At 46.4% G+C, this 26336-nt stretch overlaps 1 protein-coding gene across 2 annotated transcripts in view; it reads left to right on the top strand.

The window, feature by feature from the left end:
• BOD1L1 (biorientation of chromosomes in cell division 1 like 1) overlaps positions 1–25637 on the top strand; it is a 53492-nt gene extending 27855 nt beyond the window's left edge. The window contains exons 11-27 of one of the 2 annotated variants that reach the window (XM_042936875.1): positions 1412–1476; positions 2347–2431; positions 6359–6402; positions 7908–7968; positions 9511–9581; positions 10201–10273; positions 11514–11587; positions 13218–13302; positions 13667–13740; positions 14715–14790; positions 14999–15033; positions 16093–16138; positions 17992–18041; positions 18139–18223; positions 18637–18790; positions 21411–21551; positions 24354–25637. In XM_042936875.1, coding sequence (XP_042792809.1) covers positions 1412–1476; positions 2347–2431; positions 6359–6402; positions 7908–7968; positions 9511–9581; positions 10201–10273; positions 11514–11587; positions 13218–13302; positions 13667–13740; positions 14715–14790; positions 14999–15033; positions 16093–16138; positions 17992–18041; positions 18139–18223; positions 18637–18790; positions 21411–21551; positions 24354–24471 — 1337 coding nt within the window. In that variant the 3' untranslated portion in view covers positions 24472–25637. The remainder of the gene's footprint in view (positions 1–1411; positions 1477–2346; positions 2432–6358; positions 6403–7907; positions 7969–9510; positions 9582–10200; positions 10274–11513; positions 11588–13217; positions 13303–13666; positions 13741–14714; positions 14791–14998; positions 15034–16092; positions 16139–17991; positions 18042–18138; positions 18224–18636; positions 18791–21410; positions 21552–24353) is intronic. The other variant, XM_042936876.1, reaches the window with a different exon arrangement.
• The last annotated feature ends 699 nt before the right edge of the window (positions 25638–26336 follow it).

A 26336-nucleotide genomic window follows, 5' to 3' on the forward strand; every position in this document is an offset into this window, starting at 1 on the left:
TGGGAACTCAAAGGGATGTCATGGGCTGGACCTGAGGGAGTCAGGGACGTCGACTTCTTTTCTGTGGGTGTGTGAATTTAGAGTGTTCTGGACTTTTAAACTGCAACAGCCCTTAGATGTCATCAAATACAGCCTCAGGAAGCTAAGGCCAATAGATTGAGTCCTGTTCATTTTAGGGACTTAAGGGGCATTAAGAAGTGTTCCAAGGGTTGAAATAAGGGACTTGAAATTTTTCCATTGCTTTTTGCCTGGGAAAATTGAGTGTTCTGCCAATTTTGTTTATTTTTGACAGAGAGACAGAGAATGAGTGGGGGAGGGTCAGAGAGAGAGGGGGACACAATCAGAAGCGGGCTCCAGGCTCCAAGCTGTCAGCACAGAGCTCGACAAGGGGCTTGAACCCACAGGCCACGAGATCATGACCTGAGCCGAAGTCAGACACTCAACTGACTGAGCCACCCAGGCGCCCCAAGTGTTCTGCAACTTTTTATGCATTAACCATTGCTACAGTCTGCTACTCCTTTCTCCCCTGCTTTGTTTCCCTGAAGGAACAAGATAGAACAGGTTTGGGGCGCCTGGGTGGCTCAGTCAGTTGAGCGTCCGACTTCGGCTCAGGTCATGATCTCACGGTTCGTGGGTTCGAGCCCCGCGTCGGGCTCTGTGCTGACAGCTCGGAGCCTGGAGCCCGCTTCGGATTCTGTGTCTCCCTGTCTTTCTGCCCCTCCCCGCTTGTGCTCTGTCTCTGTGAAAAGTGAATAAACGTTAAAAAGAAAAAAAAATAGAAGAGATTTTAGCAAGGAAAAGCCCGCATCCTCTTAGAGAAAGGAAGGATTTTCTTTGGAGGCTTCTGTGTGGGTGGATGAAAGAACTGAGGCCACAGTCACAGAGGGATGAGGGCGAGAGAAAGGAAGGATCACAACAGGGGTAGGACTGAGTCTTACCAGAGAAAATGCCATTTTCTTTCTGTCTGCCTCCCGGTTTCGTAACTTTATTTTCAACTCTGCTGTGTCAGGGTGAAGCAAGCAAAGTGAATCTGTTCATAAACATGTTCTTTGTTGAGAATATAGCTCAGTGGCCCAGAGTTTTTTCTTTTAGGGCCAAACTTGATGCAGAACACTGTAGAAAAATATTTGGAAATATCACGTCTCCAGAAATAATCTTCTGTTATTCTTTCTGGGCAGCCATCTTAACAGCGAGAAACAATTTCACCCCCAAACTTAGTAAACGACTCCTGCCTTTCAGCCACGATTTTTCACACGTCCTCCTTTTGTTGTTTTCTACCGACAGCAAAATAAAACAGCGGAGGAAGGGGTCACGGCAGGCTAGGGAACAACATTGTTACCTTTTGATTCAGCATGGTTTTTTTTTTTTGCAAGCAAATTCTTAAATTGGCTAATGGTTTGGCTTTCTTTAGGCACTGAAGAATCTCCGTCGAGTGTTTTGGGAGGATGGGCACTGAAAGGCAGCTTGAAAACTGAGGTATGGCTGACAGTTCAGTTACACTGGGCTGCACGTGGTGTAAGTACTATGTCACCACGCGTAGACGTGTGCATCCTTCAGCATCACACGGCTCCTGTTCCCACTGTACTTCGGACGTTTACACGTTGTCATGGTCGTGTCCTATGCAAGGAAAGCTAATAATCTCAACACGTAGTGCCATGATCAGTTCCATGTACTCAAACCAGGAGTCACCCGCAGTCTCTCGGTGTCACCCTACATTTAAGCCATTGCCAGTTCCTACGCGTTCCATGTCCAAAATGTGACTTGAATCTCTGCAGCCGAATCCACGGCCCCCTCTGAGTGTGTGAGACAAGGTAGCAGTAAGCACGGGAACGATGCACAGTGCAGAGGAGGGTCAGCTTACCAGCAGGAGCAATGGTGCGCAGACAGGAGGGCTTGCAAAGAAGACATTTGAGTGGTGGTTCACAAGCAGACTAGGGATTTACCAGAGGGGAACGAAACGGAAAAGAGCCTTGCAGGCAAAGAAGTATGTTCTGGACGTGGAGCAGGAGGGCAGTTGTGAGCCCCAGACCCCGCAGCGGGGCAGGAACGGAGGCCTGACGAGAGAGGGGACGTGATGGGGGCGGGGGGTCGTCTTGTGTGTCGTATTACGGTGGCGTTTCACTTTTAAGGGGACGGGGCAACCACTGATGGATGAAATATGAGATTAGACTGACTTTCGTTTTCAAAGTTTGGCATGTGTTCGCTTTCAATTCTGCACAGACTTGAACGTGGTCTTTTATATTGTTACAAGATGCAAGATGCCTTCATTACCTTGAGGTTAGTCTTGCCTTCTTGTCATCAGAACCTCAGTTAACTTAGTGTTTTATGGTGCTTTGGACTTTTTAGACATTTGTACCATCAGAGGAAGAGAAAACCCAGGAAATTCTAGCAGCACCAGAAAGTCTGTATGGGAGACAGCCAAGTGGAGCAGGTAAGCCCTTTTTAGTGGTTGTCCACATTACTGTTTTCCTGGTCTGCGGTTTGACTTTCTGTTGCAGCTTAAAATCAATAGCTGATTCATAATTATAAAACACAGGCTATATGAATTTTCCTCTCACTTTTTAAAATAGGTTGGAGAGAGTTCTTTCCTATTTCATTTTTAGCATATACTCTTTCTTAGCATATACAGTTTCTCATCAAACTGACTCTTTGTCAGTTTCATATAAGGTAATTGTTTAAATCTCTTCTTACCAAGTAAGTGTGCAAGGAGGCAAACTGCTCTGGAGCAAACTCTTGTTCTTTCCCCAGCACGTGGCTCCCTGCACCTTCCTGCCACGGAAGATGCTGTCACAGGTCCTTTCCAAAAGCTGGAAAGCCCGTGCATCCCTTCAAAGCTCTGCTTGTTGTCCCTTGGACTCTGGCTGGGCCCCAGCGAGCACAGAGCTGCTCCCGGCACGCACAGGCTCCTCCCGGTCTCTGTGCACCGTCTCCAGGGTCCACTGCAGGCTTCGTAGGAGAGAGCCCCAGGATTTACAGCAGCTCCCAAACTCTGGTCTCGGGACCCCTTTCCATTCTTAAAAATTATTGAGGATCCCAGACAGTTTTTGTCACGTGGATGATACCCATTGGCATTTATCAAATAAGAAACTAAAACTGAGTTAATATCACCAGCTCACTATAGGTTAAGCACAAGTAACATTTTTTTCATGAAAAATAGCACATTTTCCAAAACGGCAAAATGTACCAAGAAAAGTGACGTTGTTTTGCATTTTTGCAAATCTCTGTAAGTCTGGCTTTAATAGAAAGCAGTTGGTTACTCGGGGCTGTTTCTTTATTCAGTGTATTGCTGATGCTGTCTTGATTGAAGTATATGAAGAAAACCCAGCATCACACTTAAATGGTTGGCTTTTAATAGCATTTTCAGATAATTCTGGGAACATTACATGGCCTCTAGAAAACTCCATTGTGGACTCATGAATTTAAAAAGTTAATAACATCTTAGCGTGTTGACAATAGTTTGGACCTTGTGGACCCCTTGATGGAAGATCTCAGGAGTCCTAGGAGTCCTGGGACCACACTTCGAGAATCACTGGGTTAGGGAAATAGAAACGAGAATGGTGACAATGGACAATTATTTCTGGTTTGTTTCTAATCAGTACTGTAGCATCTCTTCTGGTTTGCACATCAACCAGGGAAAAAGATACTAGGAACTTGAGAGTATGTGACCAAATTTAAGTCTGTTCTTTTTTGTTTGTTTTTAAATGTTGGAATGTCCATATAAGCCACGTAGAACGGTCAAGGCGATTTTGGTTCAAGTAACAGAAACCCTACCAATGTTTATGGGGAATATATGTGCTCAGCATCTTAGGCAGTTCAGCTGCTAGAACAGAATTCCATAGACTGAGTGTTGAAGCGACATATTTATTTTTCATGGTTCTGGAGGCTGGAGGTCCAAGTGCAGGGTGCCAGCGTGGTCAGGTTCTTGGTAAGGGCTCTCTTTCTGGTTATGTTCTCACATGTATGCATGCAGAGAAGGAGATTTCCTGCCTCCTCTGCTCTCCGCAAGGACTCCACTCCCATCACAGTATTCCACCTTCATGATATTGAAACCTCCCAAATGCCTCACCTCCAAATACTATCACACTGGGGACTAGGGTTTCAATCTATGAATTTGGGGGGGGGACTCAAACATCCAGTCCATAGTATTCACACAACTGCAAAGTTCAGGCAGAGCAAGATCTCAGAGCATGATGAGGTCCCCAAAGACCCAATTTCTTCCCTTTCCCTCAGCCCCCAACAGAGATAATTGCTTTCTCATTTGTGAGCCTTTGGAGAAATATCTTTGTCCTGTCATTCCTGGCCAAAATCCTGAGACTTACTCTGATTTCAGCTTACATACCTTTGTCCACTCTAAACTAACTGCTATGACCAGATGAATATGATTTGCTGGTTGACTCAAAGTGAATCAAGTGCTGTCTGTTCCTGGGGTAAGAGTAGAGTTAGTGTCTTTGGAAGCACGTAGTATCCGAGACCACGGTCTGAGTTCTTGGAGAAGGGGCTAGGAGAGCAGCTATTATATTTACTATGATGACCTTGGCTCTTTAAATTATTCCCCCGACAAACATTAGTAAGCGGGGTTCCTTGTGAGTACCAGGGAAATGGAGGTGGAGAATGTGGTTCCTGTGCTCAGAGAGTTTGCAGAAGTAACTGCCAGTGAGGAAGGTTCTCTGTGTAAGACTGATACATGCATGACCGGTGGGGCTAGCTCTGCTGGGAGGGCCTTGGGGAGGGCCTGGCTTTAAGCTGAACCAGTCTCTCTCTCTCCCCTTTAATTATAGAAAGTAAGATACATAGAAGTGCATAGCAAGGTTTCCCACATTTCACGATACCCACCTTAAATACAATTCTGTATTTAAACAAAGATGAAATCATAGCATTTGTAGTGTTCTGTAATTTCTTTTTTTTTTTAACTCGGTGTTAGCATATACAGATTGACTTCATTTGTTTTAACAGCTGAAAGTAGTCTGTAACGCATTTTCCCATTTGTTAGAGCTTTAGTGGTCTCCAGTTTTTATGGTTTTTACTATTACAAATAAAGCTGCGATGAACTTTCATAGGCATATAGTTCTGTGTTTCCCCCAAGTATTTCCATGAAAGAGAATCGGAGGGTCAAAGAATATAGAAGGTTTAAATTTCCGTAAGTGCTGGTCACTCCCCCTAAGTTGGAGCCAAATTATGGAAGGATGAGCAGGTGTGCATTAGGTAGACAAGGCGACGGAGGAGGATGGTGTGTAGGGAGCGGTGTATGTGGGTCCTCACCCAGGACTGTCCAGAGTGGTCAGAACAGGGACCCTCCAAGGCAAAACCATCTGAAGGCACAGCCTCCAGAGTATGTGATCTCAAGAGCCTCATAAGCAGAAGTATCAAATAGTCCTCAGGGATCACCCCAAGACCTGAGAAGCCATTCATGGTGACATGTTAAAAACAGTGACTGGGGTGCCTGGGTGGCTCAGTCGGTTGAGCGCCCGACTTCGGTTCAGGTCATGATCTCACAGCTTGTGGGTTCGAGCCCCGCGTCGGGCTCTGTGCTGACAGCTCAGTGCCCAGAGCCTGCTTCAGAATCTATGCCTCCCTCTCTCACTCTTTGTCCCTCCCCGGCTTATGCTCTGTCTTCTCTCTCTCTCTCTCTCTCTCTCTCAAAAATAAATAAACGTTAAAAAAAAAAAAAAAACAAAAAAAAAACAGTGACTAATTTATCCAAAACCTAGATGCGTTAGTTAAAATTGGTCTGTATGTGTTAGAGTACAAATAATTAACATCCCCTTGTTAATTGTCAAGGTGACGTTTTTGGATTCTGAAGTCTTTTTTCCCACAGTATAATCCAGATGACTTCACTGTGTTTAGGTACGATTCAATAAGAGATCTACTTACGTAAAAGGAAGTTGTTTAAAAGAAAAATGTGTGTTCTGTCATTGTTGAGTAGAAACAGTAGACCTTGTACTTCAAGTTTCCAGAGAATATAAATAGACCGTTGCTTTTGAAGGGATAGAATCTGACTTTTTGCTCGATGACATTATTTTTAAATGAACCCGTGTCACTTTGCACCTAAACCCGTGTCACTTTGCAAAGGTCTCCCTTTCTTCTAAGCTTCAGATCACCAACATAGTGAAATAGCTGCAGCGATTTGATGGACCACTGCCATTATTATAAAAATGCAGACAACAATAATTCCTGTTTTTCTGGCATAATGGCAGACACGAATTGTAGAAAACAATTGGTCAGAATCTCATAGTTCACAAGGCAGCTAGGCCACTTAGCGGCATAGCCCCTACCTTACCTTAGAAAGTTCTCAATTTGTTTCTCTGTGGTTCAGAAACCGTATTCGGTTTCCTTATTTCTCATTTTTGTTTTTGAACAGCTGGACCACAGGGGGAGCCTTTCTCAGTGAATGAATCACTTAACGTAAGTCACCGTCACGGTTTGGGTTTTGTCTCGGGGTCTGGTGTCCTGAGAACAAATGTATAGGGGCGTCTCGCAGAAGGGCAGTCTTGTGCATTCTTCAGGAGACGGGAGGCTGCTTGTAATGTGCTCTCCACTCGAGAGCAGCACACTGACTGCTCTCGCTGCGCTGACTGCCAGCCAGCGTTCAACTGTGTCCCCTGAAGTCGTGAAATTTAGTTGTTTTCCTCAGAAGGAAAGGGTCTCCCTGAATTCAGCAGTACCGCGTGCTAGTGACTCCTTAGACCAGTGTCTTGAAGCATTTAAGGAAACCGAAGAAGGCCTGCGTACCTTAGACTAGGAAACTCACCTGGTGATTACTAATGCAATCCTTCAAAGAACTATGAACTTTCTATTTTTTATGAATGGTAGCAAGTTTGATCATTGGATTGCGGCGTCTGAAATTATCCTGGTGCTGTGGACAAAACCGTTTGAAAACTACAGGGCGTTTTATGTTTGGGGAAAGCTTTTCTGAAGATACTCAACTGTGATTGTCATGCATACGTATTCTTTCCCAGCGGTGGCTGTCATAATCCCTTTTGTGCTGGGAAGAAATTTTATATCTCTCTTAACGCACAAGGGACCTGATATCTTACCAGGAGAGAACATTTTGTAAAATGCTTGCAAGTTGCAAAGAGACACGTTCTTTCCAGTGCCCCAGAGAACTGGGGGAGCTCTGCACCAGCAGATATCAGAGGGCTAACTTCACCCCTTTGAAACATCCTGTATGGTAGCTGGAAACTCCTCCACAGTCAGCTGAGTGAGAAGGAAGAGAAAAAAGCCAACTGGGTTTGGTTCAGCTTTATCCTCCAAAGGGATTCCAAATGTGGAGGCCTCTACCCCGCCTCATTTCCCTGAGGCCCCCCCCCGCCCCGGCAGCTGCCTTTCCCCAGTCAGGGCATCACTGTCCTTTCCAAGTATTCATAAAGTTCTGTAGCTAAGATTTCGAGTATTGTAGGGTATTCTAAGACTTCCCTCAGCTAAAAAAATAAAAGCACAATTGACAAGATTTGCCAGAGAGAGATGATGACAGAATGACAGAATCCTTCAGCATTTTTAAATAAAGAGGGGGAAAAAGGTCATGAGGGATCATTGGATGGGAAGAGAATTCATAGAAATCAGAAAATTCTTCTTACCTCTTACACTTTTACCATAACCATTTTAAACACAAGGAGAGTAAACACAGTGGGATGATAATTTGTTAAACCAAAACAACTTCAAAAGCACTCTGCTCTTCTGCCTCGGGGTGAAATTTATTTTTTAAACTTTTTTTTTTTTTCTGGGTGAAATTTAGTTTTTGAACTTTTTTTTTTTTTTTTTTTCTGGGTGAAATTTGAGCATGTGTTCTAGTCCATTTCAGCATTCCCACAGACTACCAGATTGTGCCCACTATCTTCCTTATTTGTTTTCTCTGCCTTTAAGACTTTGGTGACACAATCCATAAATAACCTTTCCTATGGTATGTTTAGGTCAAAAATTCAGGCTCCAGAACAAATGAAGAAATTCATGGCAAATCTCATAACCAAGAAGGTAAGTTAATGAATTTCGTACTATTGACGTTAGTATTAATTGTGGTTACCATTTGTCGAGGGCCTTCTGTCTGTCAGGCCCTATGCTGATTACTTCACAAAGTCGCTCTTACTCAAGTCATATCATTTGGTAGGTGTTAGCAGCATCACTTCTGTAGCTGAGGAAACTGAGGCTTGGAGAAGTCCAGTGTTTGTTCAAGGCCCTCTAGCAGATAAGTGAGTGGTGGCTTGCCGTAAATAGCTACTAGAACTTTGCCGGTAACTTCACAGTGGACTTAAATCCGGCGGGAACACAAAACGCATAGTTCCCCGTGGTCTGTACTGTAAGAGCAGTTCTAAGTACTTGTGCTCAGTACTTGTGCTAAGTACCTGTGTTGCCTTCAGACAGACAGTCCCAGTTTGGTAGATCAGGGTTGTCATGGTTATGTGGCTCTTCCCCGGGAGTCAGGCCTCCACGAAACCTATGGAGGCTGCCAATTGCAGAGGGATAGTTCTCCTCTCAAGCAGAACATAGACTTTAGTCGATTCCTGCTGTGGGCACCTTACTCCAAGAATGGGGAAAGAGGTATTTTTGTAACATGTTATGTACCGTGTTTCAAACCAAAGTAAAGCAGCCGTAATTCTACACACTCAAATACTCAGCACCTAGTTTTGTCATATCTTAAAATTTGGTATATCTGCTCTATCGGCTTTTTGGAAAAAAAATGTTACAGATAGAATTGAAACCACATTGTATGCCTCCCTGATCCCAATCCCTCTCTGTCAACCCACTCCAAAGGGAACCACTCTTCTACAATCGCTGTATGTATTTCCCCAGAAAATTGTAGCCTGATGTTGCATACACGGAGAAGCTGACCCCCCACTCCCCCGCCTTATTTGGAGGCCATTCATTCGGCATCACGTCCTGAAGTTCTGTCGTGTTGACGTGTGTAACTCCAGTGACTTGGTTTCGGGTGCTGTTTAGTATTCCACCGTGGGACTAGACCACCTTCATCCTGTTTTGCTTTGGTTGGTGGACGTTTGGGTTCTAGCAACTTTTCCCAATGACGAAGAGTGCTGCCGTGCGTGATCTTGTACCTGTTTCCCAACGCGTAGTCGTGTGGCTGTGACTTGGGTGTGCGGTTGCTGAGCGGCTGGGCGCCTCCTCTGCTTCACAGACTGTGCCCAGCTGTCCCCAGGTGGTGTGCCAATTACAGCTCCACATCGTCTCCTATATTTAGTATTATCAGACTCAGGAATGTTCGCTAATCGGAGGACTGTGAAACAAGGACTTGTTTTCCTTGGATACGTCTTCACGAGATGTTGCTACATGGGCTGGAGGAAAATGGCGCTACTCTGTGTAGAGTCCAGTGACCATCCTTCCACAAACCCATTTACTCACATTTTACAAATGGAAATCGCGGAGCTTACCTGACGTAGTTGCCGTGAGGACCCCGTCACAAAGATTTATGAAGTGTCCTTCCCCCTGCCACGCACGCCCCTCAAATAAGTACCGGAATGAATAATTTAACCTTTTTTTTCTTTTTTGTTGTTTATTAATCAGAGATGTCCAATGGCAGAAAAGACAACACAGAAGCCTTAAGAGATCACAGTGTTGAAGCAAATCCTAAAGAGGTGAGTTTTCATAAGAAACTCAAGTATTTCACGGTTTGTACCTAGTGTTTTCACCGGTGCACGGAGAAAGGCTTCCCTTTTTTGTATGTATTAAAAATTAAATGAATCTCCGTATCCCTTTTATCTGTTTATGCTCTTGTGTTGTGTAAGTAGTTATTGGGATGTGTCCACGTTGTACAGTCAGGAAGGTTAAGTGTTACTTCATACCCTGCCTTTCCTTGGCTCTTTGCTGGGCCACTGAGGAGGAGAAGAGCCCTACCGATTCATTTATGACATGCCGTTGATTGTAAGACATAGCTGGACTTCAGGGATGGTAAAAAGGAGAAATACTTCTTTAGGAACATATTTTAGAGTTGTTGGATTACAGTATTTAACCAGAAACAGATTTAGATGTTTCGTATGGATTTACATTCAGATCCAAAAAAGAAAAAGACTCAGGCTCACAAAATAAGTCTCATCCAAATCTAGATGCCAAAAATGCTATCCTAGATTTAAAAAAAAAAAAAAAAAATTGCATGAAAATTTATTTCAAAGGCTAGAAGCTAATATAATGTGCTGTCATTTCAATGGATGTGGTCCCAGATTGTATTGCCTTTAATATAGTCATTCTTCATTCCAGGTTGAAGAGGAAGAAAGGCAGATGCCTAAAAGAAAAAGAAAGAAGCATTACCCCTCTTCAGAAGATGAACTGGGTATGTAGAATATATATGTTCCTCTTTTAGACATCTTTGAAGATCATATTATTTTTACATCCAAAATACTGGGCAAACATCCTAGAAAATTTTTGAGGGTGATAATTACTTACTTCACAACTCTTGAGTCCAGTTTGCGTCCAGACTGGCTTGGCACTTCAAGGATTTTTCTGGACTTGATCTAGAAACTACATGCAGAAGACCCAATCACTGGGACCGACATAAACCCTGGGTTTTATGGGTCCCTCTGTAACCTGTGCCTGGACCCTGCCAGGGGCCACCAGTTTCCTTATTTTCTATCATAAACAGATGCCCCACAGAGCTCGTGAAGTGTGTTAGTGAAGCATAAATGCAGTAGCCCTTCTGTGTTTCATATTGTTGACTTTCCCATGGTCTGTAACAGTGCCATCCAATAGAACTTGTTGCAGGCGTGGAAATATTCTGCATTTGTTTTGTCTAGTACAGTAGCCAGAGCCACGTGTGGCTTGCTGTTGAGCAGTAAAATGCCGTCAGTGTGAACGGAAGGCTGGATTTATAATTTCATTCGATTTTAATTTAAATTTCAACAGCCACATGTCGCTAATGGCTACCGTATTGGATGGTACAGAGACTGATACCTGACACAAAATAGAAATGCAATAAATGCTTATTAAATAATATGTGAGAAAGAATATGTGAAAAAGAATTTCCTTTTTTGGTTAGGAGCATGTAATTATTTTTTAATTCTCGAGTTCATATTTTAGGCACCGTTCATGTTATTTTATACACGTTCATAATAACTGTGTGAGTTAGGCATCATCACCATTTTGTAAATGAATTTGTAAATGAAGGTTTGGCGAGACGATGACTTCATTCCACCAAGTAAATCTGATTCCCAAGCCCGTGGTCTTAATCCCTAAGCTACACCTTCTAGGTGGTAACTCATTGAGGGTGCTAACGTATCTCCAGGAACTCCGTGTGCCCTAAGCCCTTTCCATGGAACCTGCTGCTCTTTTGGTGTCATCTGAGCACTTGTGGATTTCTTGTTTTATTTTTTATATTTTACTTTCTTGGTTTTGCCAGGGCCACCGTCAGTGTTCAGTGCTCAAGTCACGTGACATAAATACATTTAGAGTAACTTTTGGCTTCACTATATCACAAGACTAAAAAAGAAGCCTTAAAGTGTCTTAAAATAGAACTATGCATTTCATTTTTCATTTAGCTTTTATCCCTTTGTGATTCTGTCCAAACTGATTTACAGATGAAAATCCAGACGTCCTAGATTCCAGAATAGAAACAGCACAGTGTTCTGAAACTGAGCCGCAAGATACAAAGGTATTTTTTCCACATATTAATGTTAGGTTTGGGGGCAACCTAATTACATCACCGTGAATACTTATTATGATATTCTTTCTCATTCTCGTATCCTTTTTACTTCATGTATCTCTAATAGTCGCTTTATCATAAAAGGTATATTTTTTAGGATCCTGCAAAACAACAAATACTGCACTTTATCATTTGAAGCTGTAAGGGCAGTAACATCACAGTTTATATGTAACCATTGCTTAGGTTTCTGTTCAGTCATATTCACTGACTTCAGGTTTCTAGGTGTTTTCTTCCAAAGTGTCATAGGCTACCCATGTGCTTGCACCAAAACATTGAAATACAGTGACGCATCATGTTATTTTAAAAATTCGATATTCTGCCTTCTACTTTACTTCCTGGACTTAAAATAGAAGTAGTCCAAGGCTTGGCCTCACCCACTGCCTCTCGTTCACATGGTCTTATTCTCCCCTGAGGACTCGGGGAGGCGGCTCACAAATTTGTATTTCTGCCCTTGCTCTCCAGGCCCCCGTTTCTGCATTTCCTGGCGACACCTCTTCTTGGGCACGCTTCCATTTCTGAGACTCAGTACTGCTTATTGTCTCTCCCAAACTAGTTCCGTCTCCCTGTTCTCTCTTTCCCTAATTTATTTTTTCCACTTTGTTCCCGAAGTATTGAAGTCAGCTTATATCCATACATGCGGTTGAATTCTAGCTTAGTAAAACCAGTTCAGAGTCTCTCTTTTCTCCCAGTGACCGATGAACTAAATAAAAAGTAGTGGCAGAATTTTAACAACCAGAGAGGGAGCCATGTAACGTCATGAATTTCAATTGGTCCTGGTGAAGGAAAGAAAGAGGATTTTAACCGCATCCCTCCCCCTGCCCTGTGCTGAACAAGAATCCTGAGACAGTACACCTAGATTTGGAGAGACCAGGTCGAAGGGGTACCTTTATATTTTCCCTTCAATTTCACCTAAGTTTTTTCATGTTAAATTTAGGTCAAAGATACCAACCATTTTCACTAAAAAAATCACATACCGATAATATTTTCAATGTCGTAAGACAGAATTCTCATTTTATATTTTAATTGATGTGGTTTTGTTTACGTACTATGTTAGTATTACAGTATAGCATTTCAGTGTTTCTTGCTCAAAACTTTTTTGCCCCTAAGGGATGACTTCATGTGTTGCGAGACCATTGCTCTAAATCAGCCCAGCTGGATCCCCCCAGATTCTCGCAGGCACTTTCCCCTTTATCCCTCCCCACCCCACCCCCCACCCCCTCCTCCACCTCCCAACGAACAAAAGAAATCTGTTGCAAACTCCTATCAGTTCTTCTCTGGAGTTTCTCTCAAAAAGACAAAATCCAGCCTGAGGGAGGAGGAGTGATTTCTGTTTTGCAGGGGAAAAAAGAATGGCCTTGTTGCTGTAGAGTCTAGCCTTATCTCCTGTGGGTCTACCTTGGGAATTTCTATCTTTTGGTATAGCCTCACTAGCAGCAAAAACAGTTACTTTTTAAAAATTGTGCAACAAACTTCTACAAAAACTCCTAGGAAATACGCTTTGAAACAGAAAGGAAAACTTTGGGAAGGACAAAAGGAGGCAGGGTGAGGAAGCTTCTGGTCTTGTTCAACCTCTCCATAGGAGGAGAACGCAGGAGATCTGGAAGAATTATCTAAAATGAGCTCTAAGACGAACAGCACTGCCTCACGGGCCACGGACGAAAAAGGTGAGTGATACACAGACTTAGATACGTTGTTGGGAGAGACTAATCCTTCCGAGTGCCAGCGTCTCTGTCCCCAGGCTTCGCTGGCCAAAGCTGCGCAGGACTCAGCTGTCCTTCCCGGAGAAACCAGTGGCTCACACTTCATAGCCCCAGGGCCTGGGAATCGTTTTGAATTTGGATCTTAACTCTACCCAAAGTGTGCTTATCAGTTAGCCAGACTCCAGTGCCTTAACTTGGGCGGCATAGGCCTGGGGATGGCGTGTGTGCGCCTCGGTGACTGGGACCGCGTAGGCCACTCGGACGGGTGTGGTGGCGACGCGGCTGCCCGGGGTCCCCGGCAGTGAACTGAGCTGTGCTCTTTCTGCAGACGAATACAGCGGCGGGGAAGCTGCTGGCGAAAAGACGGAGCAGAATGACGACGACACGGTGAAATCTCAGGAGGTAAGCAGTCAAGCAGTATCCTTCCTGTCTTCTTGTTCAGGTACGCGAGTGCCAACGAGAAACGGAGTGCATTGAAGGCGATTACCGAAAGTTTTTGCCAGGTGCCTTTGAGGTCGTTCGTGTTTTCAGCGCGCTGGGCCACCGTTTCACGCCGCGCGTCGTATCATCGGTGTCGTTGTGGTTAATCTTGTTCTCTTCATTTTCACTTCATTTCATCGGAACATTTTAAGAGACCTATTTCTGTCACGACCATGTAGGATCAGCCCAGAGCTGTACCTCAGTGTTTAGGTCAGAGAGCAGGACTGCTGAGCCCTGGAGTCTAGACAGGACGAAACGGGGACAGCACAGCCGGGTGCACAGAAGGCCCACAGCGAGTGCTGAATGGGACCCACTTTTAGGAGGGCAGGCCGACCTGCAGCCACATCCCCCTCTACTCTGGGGGATGTGCAGAGCCTGGGGCGGGGGAGGCGGTGGAGGCAGAATCCCGCTGGCCTGAGACAGGCCCATAAATCAAGGGAAACAACCTGTACACCAGCCACATCCAGATGACCGTGACCAAGTTTGCCTGACTTGATACAACTTCTGAATAGTTCTCTTCGTTTTCTCACACTTGTGTATGAGAAGATCAGTGGCCTACTTTATTTTTTTTATAAGGGATAACATTTGGTCACAAGTGACTAGGACTGAATCCATATTTAAGTGCACACATAGGTCGACTGCAGAAGTAAAAGCTGACACTAAGCACTCACTTCCGTTAGCTCATCACCTAATCCCCAGGACTCCGTGAATTAGTAGTACAGCTCTCCGTGTTTACAAGGTGACAGAATGCACGACTGGGAATGGAGCCCTGGGCCAGGTTTTTTTTTTTAAGTGACAGAGCTGGGATCTGAGACCTACGTCTTAGGAGAGAACTCTAAATCTCATTTGGAGACAACAACAAAATTTTATTGCTCTCTGTTTCCTTCCCCCCTTAGGAGGATCAGCCAGTAATTATTAAAAGGAAAAGAGGAAGACCCCGTAAATACCCCGTGGAAACAGCGTTAAAAACAAGTAGGTATTTATTTTCATGTGTTCTCGGTTCACAGGAAAGACGTTTCCAGGGGGGCGTGGTTGGCTCAGTCGTTAGATTCTTGATCTCAGGGTTGTGAGTTTGAGGCCCACATCGGGCATAGAGCTTATGTAAAAAAAAAAAAAAAAAAAAAAAAAAATATTTTCAAACTGATTTTCTAAGTGAGATTTTTATTTTTGTATTTTTTAGAAGAAGATTGCAAAACAGATCCTGGTGTTGTCACTGTGAGTAATTGCAGCGCGTGAGAAATCTGGGAGCATTTGCTCTGGACCTGGATAGTATATACTGCAGGATTCGTGTTCTGAACCACTTTACTTTTTTTTAATATTTGGAAAGCATTGAACGAGTTCCTCAAATAGAATCCTGAATAACCATTTAAATAACATTTCAGTTACCAGTAACTTTACGTAAACATACTGTTTTTCAGTCCGATCCCACCCTCACGTGTGAGTTTGGTTATATAGAAATTACGTAGGGACTTACCTTCTTGTCATCCTTGATTAAGATGTAGAAAATGGCTGTTGTATGTGATTTTTAGATAATGGCTTCTTTACGGAAACCCTCCCTGTGTCTCACCTGTTACTACTCCCTATGGAGTTCCCTTCGTGATAAAATGCTCCCTGATATTAGTGCAGGAAAATCCTCAGCGATACTTTATCTTTTCTTTGTCTTTGGCCCTGATGTGTACCGTCCAACAAAATCATTGCGTCAAGACTTCACTGCATGAGTTTCAAGGGCAGCATTATCAGAAGGACAAACACGTCCAGTGTTCTGACAAAACCAAATGGGACTGGAGTCTCCACTCTGCCACTTACTGCCAGAGCTGTGCACTAGGCTAGTGATGTGAGCCTCTAGAGACTCCCGTGTCTTTGGATGTAAAGAACCGTAACAGTACCTTTCGTGCTTCTCTCAGTAGAGTTATTAGAAGACAGCAGGACCGAGGAGCCACGTGTGAATGCACTTTACAACGTGTAAGATGGTTTGCCCGAGTTGGGGAATATTAACAGTGGGCCATGCCACGTCCCCTCCAGTGCTCCTCTCCCAGCATAGCAGCAGAGCAGCCGGGGACGAGGCTCGTGGCAGCCCCGGTCCTCCTGTGGAAAGACCATGCGTTCACAAGCACGGCATCCATGTTCTCTTGGTAGACCTAGCCAACGGCAGGAGACAGGTTCCACAGATTCTGCCTACGTCGTAGCGATCTTGAACCTTCCTTACGTAATTGCTGACTTTCTTGGTGGTGACAACTAACTGCTGACTTCAGTTTTTTCTTTGTTTAAATTTAGGTAGAACAGTCTCCACCTGGCAGCAAACCAAAATTAACACAAGCAGGTATGCCTCGAGCGTTGCTCTGCACGGGCTCTAGGGACAGAGCGGAGGCGGCAGCCTATGGGGGAAGGTTTCAGAGTTTCATTGTTTCTCAGTGAAGTGGGTTTCAACAGTTGCCCTCGTAGCCCTGGGAGACTCTTGCTACTGGCCTTTCTTGTGACAGGAGCCCTTCTTGGCTTCAGGCTTCTTGAGGAAGCCTCCAGAGAGGAGGGTGAAGGCAACCAAAAGTAAAATAGGGGCGACACTGCCGTGTCCAAACCATAATTTACTAGGTATGTTTAAGGGAGAGACGGGTCAGGCTGGGGACTGGGCACTCGTACCAGGAAGATAGGAATTGATACTCAAAAGCCTGTTGTTCTCACACAGTTTTGAAAGTAGCCTGTGCAGTTCTAGAGGCAGAGTGCAAGAGATAAAATTGCTTCCGTTATTTTGGTCCTCGTTCCAAGGAGAAAAATACTCCAGAATGTTGACAATGATTGGCCCGGGGTGGTGGGATCATGGGAACATTCCATGTTCTTTTCGTTACCTGCATTTTCCAGAATTTGTACAATGTGTATATATTACTTTCGTGGTTTAAAACTTTGTACTTAAAACCAACAAGACCCATCGGTGGGTTTTAAAGGATTGGCGCAGGCAAAAAGATGAATGTGACCACGATTTGGGATCAAATAAATAGCTGGTTAGATCAGGAAAGGTAAAGCAAAGGTAAAGCAAAGGTAAAGCAAATACGTGATTTAAAAACTTCTCCACATTTAACTGATCACATTTGATCTTGTGATCAAATTCCAGTTTTTCTTGTCTCTTGGAAAATTAAGGTTGGCTGATTATTATTATTATTATTTTTATTGATTTTTTTTTTTTACAAAGGGGACTTCTTATGTTTGGTTTTTAACCAGTTTTTATTCATAATTTTATAGTATTTTGAATCCATGTAACAAGAAACTTGTTATAACTTGAATCCCCTCTAAAGAGTCTAACCTGAGCTGCGTGATCAGTGGTTTGGCAGCGATTTTCTGAGTCTGGGTAACGATGGCCAGTTGAGGCAGGCTTCTCCACTGCCAGCCTTCTTGACGTGACTGTTCCCTCTACATCAGTGAGCGATGCAGGGAAGGGTGACCACACGGTCCTCACCCAAGTGTCTAGTGAGCTCCCCCATAACTTTAATAACTTCAGACAGCGCCCTAAACTAAACTTCAGATACACCGTCAGAAAGCTGTAACATCTACAGGAAGCATGTATGTAAAGAGCAGGCACACACAACCTAAAATCGGCCTCTAATATGTGCTTTTCTCAGTGCTCCGATATAACTGTTTACAGTCAGAGCATTCCAGCTAGCATGCACTTGTGATGTGCCTCCGAACAGATTACTCACATCAAGTTACCTGGGCCTCATTTTTCCTAACTGTAAAATGGGGATTATAACAGAGAGGGAGCTACACTGAGGTCTCCGTGAGGTCTCTCGTCCTGATGCGCAGCTCCCGGTGTGTCCCGAGGTGTCCCAGATGTCCCTTTCCTCCTCCTTTTCTGGGTTCAGAGCATTCGAGCTGAAAGGGTGGGCTAAGCCAGGTCCTCAGCTTACAGGTGAAACACTGAGGCTTGGGGAATTTAAATAATTTTCCCAGATGGCGCAGGTGACCTCTGACGGGTCTGAAGCACAGATTTGGAGGTCTCGACTTGGATTCAGATGTACTTTCTGCTGGGTATTCTGACTCGAGCTCCGCTTGCCTGATACAAGATGGTGACAGCTGGGGTAACAGGGCATTAATCAGCACTGGTACTTTCGGAGACAACAAGCCAGACTGTTGAAAATTGATTTTACACCAAGTATTAATGCAGAGATTTTCCTTTTCTTAAAGATGAGTCCAGTAAAGAAACCACTACCCCACAAGAAAGAAGTACAAGCAATGTAAGTGTTAATTTTCTCATCGAGGTACGTCCTTTAGGAATAAACTCAGTAAGTGTTCAGTTAACCACCCTTTTCACTTTATCGTTACTGCTTCTAGGATGATGGTGAAGAAAAAGCAGTAGCGAGCGTGCGTCGGAGAGGAAGAAAGCCCAAGCGCTCGCTCACTCTGTCAGACGACGCTGGTATGTTTCTGGCACGTTCTTAATTGCGGAGTCTTACCGTTTCAAAATCACCTTTTTAAGAGTTTTTCTCTGGATGAGGGAAAATCCAGTGGGGCACAGCTAGTATTAATATTACATAAATATGTGTGAAATGGCTCTAATCCCATGTCAGAAATGGTACATCCCAGATGCTTTTCTGAGTACATGTGGATTTTTCGTGAATGCTGGCTGTGAACTGCCTAAGTAAACTATCCCAAATGTGTTTGAGATTAAGTTAAACAGTTCTGAGTTGCAAGTGCTGAAACAAAAGGAAATGGAAAACCGCTTCTTCTGCCTCCAAGTCCCTCATATCCTACGCTCTAAGCGCCATGACTCTCCTCTGGAAGTGTCTCGGGGAATTGTAGAATCCAGGTGTTACCCTTCTGTTTGAGCAGAATCTTCAGAGCCAGAGAGGAAACGCCAGAAATCAGTGTCTGAAGCCACCGAGGACAAGAAAGACCCGGAGTCTGAGGAGGACGAGGAAGAGGAGGAAGAGGATGAGCCCTCGGGAGCCACCACGAGGTCCACCACCAGATCCGAGGCTCAGAGGTAACGGGGGCAGAGAGCTTCCAAAGGCCTTCACCAGCTTCTCCCATCAGAAAGCAGCTTCGGGTTTCACGGGATTCTCTTTTCATTGACCCCCTCGTGCCGCGGCGTAAGCTGTGTCCTTTCCTTGTATCTTGAGCAGAGAGCACGTGCTCTCAGCCCTCGCACCCTGCAGTTCTCGGAGAAACCCGCCTTCCACCCTCACATTCGAGTCTTTGCCAGGGTCCCAAAGCTGTTCGGTGGAACCCGTTCGGTCCCGGTACAGCTCCTTACTGAGCGTCACCCGGTGTCTCGGATTCCGTGCTGGGCCCGTGGGGGAAGGGAGGCGCGCACACAGGCCCCGCCTGCAGCCGGCTCAGCTCCAGCGAGAGAGGAGGCAGGCACACCCGTCACTGGTGAGGCGCGTGCAGCCGGTGGCACGGACCAGGTTGACCGTGGGAAATTGCCCGCACGCGACCACTTTTTCCTCACATGAGTTAACTTCATGTTTCCCAGAGTTCATTCTCCCAGGCCCTGGGTCAGCCAGAAGCCTCTGGAAGACAGAGTGCCGTGGACAAATGAGTTTTGGGAGTGCCAGTGAATTCTTTGTCCTTCAGGAGTCCCCGTGCACATGAGAATATCAAGGGCTTGGCGTGGTCCTAGAGGAAAGAACCTGTTGAACTTTGTCTGAACAGACATTATTCGCCAGTTATACCCCCACCCGCACCTGTTAGTATCAGTCAGTGTTCTTTTCCCCAGGGCACATTTTGAGACCTGTTGCATCACTTTATGGTTTATTAACCTCCTAAAGCGAGAGTATTTTCCATGTTTAAGGTGATTCACAAGCCGCTAATTGTGGTATCATCTTCTGTCCTTTCATTACCCAAGATTCAGCAAAAAGTTCAGGAACGTTTATTTCAAGAGTATCACTTGATTATATCTGTCACCGTCGTATAGCAGTAATAGTGACGTGTGTTTACGTGAAGACTTAAAATCAACCTATTTCTTTTAGGTTTCTTTTTTCTTTTTAATGCTTATTTATTTTTGAGGTAGAGAGCAAGCAAGCAGGGAAGGGGCAGAGGGGGAGAGAGAGAGAGAGAGAGAATCAGTGCAGAGCCCAGCACAGGGCTGGAACCCACGAACCGTGAGATCGTGACCCGAGCCCAAATCAAGAGTCGGACGCTCCGCCGCCTGAACCAGCCAGGTGCTCCGAAATCACCGTTTCTGGTCACTCCGCACTTAACTCATCAGCAGCCACTGGCGCCACAGTTTGGTTTCTCCAAGAATCCGATTTCAGAGCCACAAGACTTCAGGAGCTCGCATGGTGAAGAGAGGGGGCGGGTGGCCTCGTACTTGGTTTTTAGCTGCAGCAGCTCAGATAAGCAGAAGAGCCAGAGTCCGGTCCCCTGCGCGTGGGAGAGGGCGGGGAAGTGGAGCGCAGTCCCCTGCATCGGGCTCAGAACCGCTGCAGGGCCACCGCCTCCGCGGGGACAGTCGGGCCCGCCTCACGGCCAGTCTGTGGGCCTTCTTGTGGTCTCTGAGTGAGCGTCTGCAGGTAGCGGTCAGGCATTTCGAATTCATTCTTTGAAAACAAACCTGACTTGACTCGGATTCCATGATCGCCTAGGTTGTCAGCGCTCTCCTTAACGTGCCTTCAGGGCTCCTGACTTACAAAGGGATTCTCTTGTCTTAGTTTCGATTCCTTGGCATCCGTTGATTGGTTCCAGGGCCCTGGCTCTGGTTAATGCCAGATGCTGGGGGTTGGCCGGGGTCTCCACGTAAGGTTAGTGCTGCTAACCTGTTGCGCCCACGGCTCCTCTCGGAAGGCCTTCCCGCGGCGGGGTCCTCGGGGGCGGGGAAGCCACCCCTGCTTGGCATTCTATCCCTTGTGCGCAGTAGGAGCTGGCCTCCCAGAGGCGTCTGCCCTTGTTCTGGATCTGCACCGGGGGCGTCTCTCCAGTGTTGCCCTAAACGCTTGTGGGCAACTTCTAGGTGTCCCCTTACTTTGAACCCCCTCATCATCCATGTGTTCCCCAGAGTTTCCGTGTCACTCCGGAGCACTTGCTCTGCACACGTGTCCTGCACAACGTGTGGGCTAAGGAACCCGGGAGAGGATCGCCCCACCTTATCTCGTAGGGACGCGCTGCAGCCAGCCGTGCGCCCGGCTCTCCGTTCTCCGCTGGAGCCGCACAGCAGCTCACACGAGCTTTCTCTCCCGGGCTTCCTGGAGAGTCAGCTCTCCGGTCCCCTGTTACCTGTGCAGACCGTTACTCGGCCCAGTCCCAGGGCCTCATCCGTTAGCCTTGTGACTTGTACTTCTGTGACTGGGCCCTTACTCTCCCGCGGGGAGCACTGTGGGGATTGCTGTCTTGTCAGCCAGTGTATTTGTTATTATCACAGATTCCTCTTCCTCTAAATCATGGGAAAACCTCCCACACAATCAAAGCAAATCCAGAGCTGTGCGGGCAGTTCGTGGTAGACGACATCAGGTCCCCTTTTTACCATCGGTCCGGAAAACCAACCATTTTCTGCTTTTAGTCCCCATTCTCTGACTCACCCACGAGGAGCCTTGTCCTTTCGGGACAGGCCCCGGGACTGGAATGCTGAGGGTACCACTGCCCGGTGTTTCTGTAATCTGTTTCAGAAAGCATCCTAGCAAGCCATCGGCACCTGCAGCATCCAAACATGGCAGCCCAGAGACAGTTTCTTCTAGAAATCGCCAAAAATTAGCAAAAGAGAAGTTATCTGCCAGCGAGAAAGTTAGTAACTCTCCCCCATTAGGAAGGTAAGTCCCTGCTTACACTCCAAGTCTTTTTTAATGCCCTGAGCCTATTTTTGGTACGATAATGTTTTCTTCCCAAGTTCCTTTAAGATCTGTCTTTTGGGATCATTGGTTTCCCAAATGGAAACCTCCTCCAGAAGGAATTGGAGTGGCTGTGGAAGGAATGTCGGCCCTCCTACATGGACTTGCCCTTGACCCTTGTGCGCCTTCCCTGCTGGCTCCCGTCCACCAGGGCCGAGGGCGAGGCGTGTTTCTTCCCAGGTGGCCACGGGTCTGAGTGCTTGGCTAACCCAGCACAGCACGGTCGGGCATCTCATAGCCCTGAACCGTTTTGTGTTTTAGCCGGAGCGTTGGCGAGGCGATGGGGTAACGAGCAAAATGGCCGCTTCTGGCTCAGCCCCCACCGTCCACAGCCCCCTTCGTCCTGCCGCTTCCCACAGGCTGCGCCGAGGCCTCCTTTTTGTCCTTGGCTTGTGCTGGGTCTCCAGAGCCCTTGCCACCAGCCCCCAGTAAGCCAGGCACTGCCATCCTGACTCTCCCTCCTCAGGAGGCCCCCCCCCCCCGCTGCTTCGGTGTCTTTGCTGTCCTTCCTGCCTCACCTCTCGCCTGCTGTGCGGAGGATGGCAGTGGGTCCCCCTCTGGACTGTAAGCTTCTTCCTTGAGATGCGGGGCGTGTCTTACTTTCCGTACGTCATAGCACCGAAAGATAGAAGATTCTTCACGCTGTACAAAAGCTGCCGCGACCTGTCCTACGACAGTTTGCTTCTCACAGCATATGGGTGTGTATAATGTGTACATGCGCTGATATCCCCACGTCCTGGAAAGGGAAGCGGACTAAAGGGCCAGGCGCCTTTCACATAGATTCTCCATTTAATCCTCATTATGTGGAATGTGGTATTTATCCTTATTTCATCAGGAAGGGGATGAATCTCAGGAAAGGCTGGTCCGTATTTCCCAAAGCGGAACTGCAGACCAATCATGGACACTCTCGCTAGGAAGAAGATTGCCATTCTGCGGGCTGGGGGGGGCCGAGAGTCTGCGTTGCCAACAGCCCCAGGTGATGCTGGTGCCGCTGGTCACAGACCACATCCTGGGGGTCCCACCCAGCCCCCCCACCGGCCGGGAAGAAGCACCCTGACCGAGAGCTGCTGTTCCCCGCCACATGGCATGGGGCACAGGCCCGCCATACACCGGCTGCTCGGCAAATAGGTGTTCACTTAGTGGACGGCGGCTTCCCCGACTCGGCTCGAGGTGGACGTTAGCTCATGCGGGCCCGCCGGAACCGCGTCCTGTACAAGCGCAGCCGACTCCGTTTGAGTTCTGTCCCTGTGCCGTCAGAAGAACGATAGAGCAAACGCATTCTCCTGTCGGTGTGGCCCCACTGGTCTGCCCCTGCAGACTTGGCTTCCGCGGTGTTCTCCTTCCCGGGTAGCACACGGACAGGCGCGGACACGTGCCTGCATACCCGGTACTGGACCCAGCAGCCGCCCTGGAGAAGCAGCCTAGCGGACGTGGACGCGTGGACGTGATTTTCAACTTTCCTTGGCCCCAACCGCACCAAAACGGTTTTGCAGCATCACCTGTGTTCACATTCTGCCTCTATCACCGAAACAAAATTTTCGTGAACGAAATTTAATAGAAGCAATGCCGGTGGCATTTCCTATTTGCCGGAGGTCTGTTCATATGTCGTTCTAGAACGATGACTGTATCCTCTAGTTGGAAGAGAGCAGCTCGCTCTGTGATGACGACGACTTCCCGGAAGGAGTTGCTTTTGAACTGGGGCCTAAAAACGCGCACGTTTGCTAGACGGGAGGTGTGGGTGATTCTCCAAGAATTCACATGTCAAAGCACGAAAACGTAAAGGAATGTCGTGTTTGGGAACGGCAGGACTTCGGCAGGACCGTAGTCCAGGGTGGTGTAGAAGTCAAGGGCTAACTGTAAAGGACTTTTGAATTCTCGGGATGACTTTATCTTGAAAGCCATCAGATAGTCAACAGGGACATCCATATAATACTAAACAGGACAGTGACGCGATTCGTTGGGGTTTCCAACAGATCATTGTCACGGCAGACAGGAGAGCGAGGAGATTGGCCAGAATGCTCTTAGGAAATTCCAGTGCCTTTTTTTTTTTAAAAAAAAAACGTTTATTCATTTTTGAGAGAGAGAGACAGAGCATGAGCAGGTGAGGGGCAGAGAAAGAGGGAGACACAGAATCTAAAGCAGGCTCCGGGCTCCGAGTTGTCAGCTCAGAGCCTGATGGGGGGCTCGAACCCATGAACCGTGATGTGAGCCAAAGTTGGACACTTAACTGAGCCACCCATGTGCGCCTCCCCCACCCGCCCCGAACTCCCCCTCCGGTGCCTTTTCTACCATTGCCAGCCCTTCTCTGTAAACTGGCCCGTGAAACACGATCAGGCCCTCGCCCAGACGTAGCGGACAGCCCTGCTGGGGTCCCACTGGCCATCTCAACTCGGGGCAGTGCGTGGAGGAGGTTACTTTGTAGACAGAAGAACTAGGACCCAGAGAAGAAGGTGCTCGGACCCAGGCGGGCACCCGGAGCGTGAGGGAGCTGGAAGCAGATTACAGGCCTCCGAGCTGCCCTCGTGCCGTTTGTATGAGGTGGTCAGCGCATGACCAGTCAGCACTCCCCCCCCCCCCCCGAGCCACCTCTTCCTGCGAGGATGTGACCCGGGCTTTCTCCTCCTGGCTCTAAAGTCCAAAACCTCCCCTTGTTTAAAGAACTCCCAAGTTACTGAAGCCGTTCCCTTCAGCTCTCATCACTGCCTTGACTTTTCTTTCCTGCAGATCGAAGGCCCAGCTCTCCCCTCCTAGCAAGCGCAAGAGGGAGGCCAGCCCCCCCGGAGCCCGAACTAGAGGCCAGCAGAGGGTGGAAGAAGCCCCTTCGAAGAAGGCCAAGCGGTGATCCTGGCCACCGCCGCCCCTGGCTTGTGGGGGACACCACGGAGAGAGGAGGGACGAGCCTCGGGGCCATAAGCTTTTTTTTTTTTTTTTTTTAACCAGGGAAAGGACATGCATGTGCTCTGAGTTTCTAGGTGCAAGCTTTTTCTTGTTCTGTTTTAAACAGCTTTATAAACTACTGTTCATAGAAGATATTATGTACATTTATTTCAGATAAAGGAAAATAAGTTTACTTTGTATCTGAACTCAAAACAAAGTAGTTGTATATTTTAACATGTGAAATTGGGATTTCCCGATGGGACACGTCACTAATGCGAACCCTTCCAGCCCATCAGACACCAGGCTGCCTACTGGTAATCTGTGTACAGTATATAAACATGTAAAAATAGGTTGTATTTTACTCTATGTATGATGCTAATCAATGAACACTTTATTTATTTTACAGAGAAAACTTATCTGTGAACTTTACTATATATCTGTTTATTTTATTTTATTATTTTTTTTTATAAAAAAAAGGGGGTGGGGTGGGTTTCAATGCTATGCAGTCATCAGTAGAGATGTTTTAGGACGCTGCCTGCCTTGTAACTATATGAATATGACCCGGCAGGAAATACAGAATCTTCTCGCATGTATCCCAGTAAAGTAGTTTAGCTCCAGAAAGGGTCTGCATTGCTTTTCTGTTCACAGCTGTGACTGTTTTTAAGAATGTACCTTGTTTTTAGATTACGCTCGCCTCTGTGGCTCTCCTTCCAGCCCCACTGGCGTGCGAGGTCCTACATCCCGTCACCTGCAGCAAAAACCTCTCTGTCGGTGTTCGTTCCTCCCCTCTGTGCTACTCCGAGGCTTCTACCCATTTTCTTTCCATATTGTCCTTTCTCGGTGACGAGAAATGCATTGAGATTAGGTCACTCCTGTCTATCGAGCTTCAGGATTTTATGTTGTTTTATACACGGTGATTTCAAGATAGAAACTGGCTTTATCGCCAGGTTCTTTTTTAAACATGTTTTAACTCCCATATGAACAAACTGTCCAACCTAAGTTTTTTCATAAGATTAAATTTTTCTTAAGATCAAATTTGTCTCTAGCAATGGATGTGATGAGTTGCCAAATAATTGAGATTATTTTAAAATGTTTTGTTCATATTGTTTTATAATTAAAATTTACATTCAGTGTGTGTGAATTTTTTTTTGACTCTTAATGTAAGGTGGATATTTCTGTCATTTTACATGGTTTCTTACAAGATTTTATATATAAATTATAAGATGTTTCCAAAACTTGAGCGGTAAGATTTTTTTTTTTTCCGTATTTTAAATGTTCTTCCTGTGAAAAACACTTCTTCTCTTCAAATACTTGGTGTTGGAGATACTGTTCATTTTCACTTTCAAATAGGAGTCCATGGTGGCCCCTCGGTAGAACTGAATGTTGGATCTGGAAGGGACCTTGGACACAAGAACAAGAGAGTTACTCGTTTTCATGTAAGTGGATGAATTTAACCAAAGCTCAGAAATGGAAAGTGGCTTTTCTTAGTCAAGGGAAGAAGCCAGAGTTGGTTCCAAGGCCCCAAAGTCCTGGAGCCACAGTCTCTGCCCTGTGGGGTTTAGATTGGATTACCAGAAACACCTCAAACGGTATTCTCAGTGCGAAACCTGCGTGTGCGGTTGGGTCACAGCCGTTCTGGGCATGGCCTGACAGCGACAGAGTCGTCGGACCAGGAGGAAGTGCTGCCTCTTTATAAAGTTGGAGCTAAATATCGGCACTGGGAAATGCAATTGGCCATTGTGGCTTCCAGTTGTTCTAAAAGCCAGGTAGGGAGGGGACACCGTCCCATGGGGCACCGGAACTACAGGGGAGCAGTTCTCGGTCATCACG

Source organism: Panthera leo, chromosome B1 (genome assembly GCF_018350215.1).
Source record: "Panthera leo isolate Ple1 chromosome B1, P.leo_Ple1_pat1.1, whole genome shotgun sequence".
NCBI classification, from domain to species: domain Eukaryota; kingdom Metazoa; phylum Chordata; class Mammalia; order Carnivora; family Felidae; genus Panthera; species Panthera leo.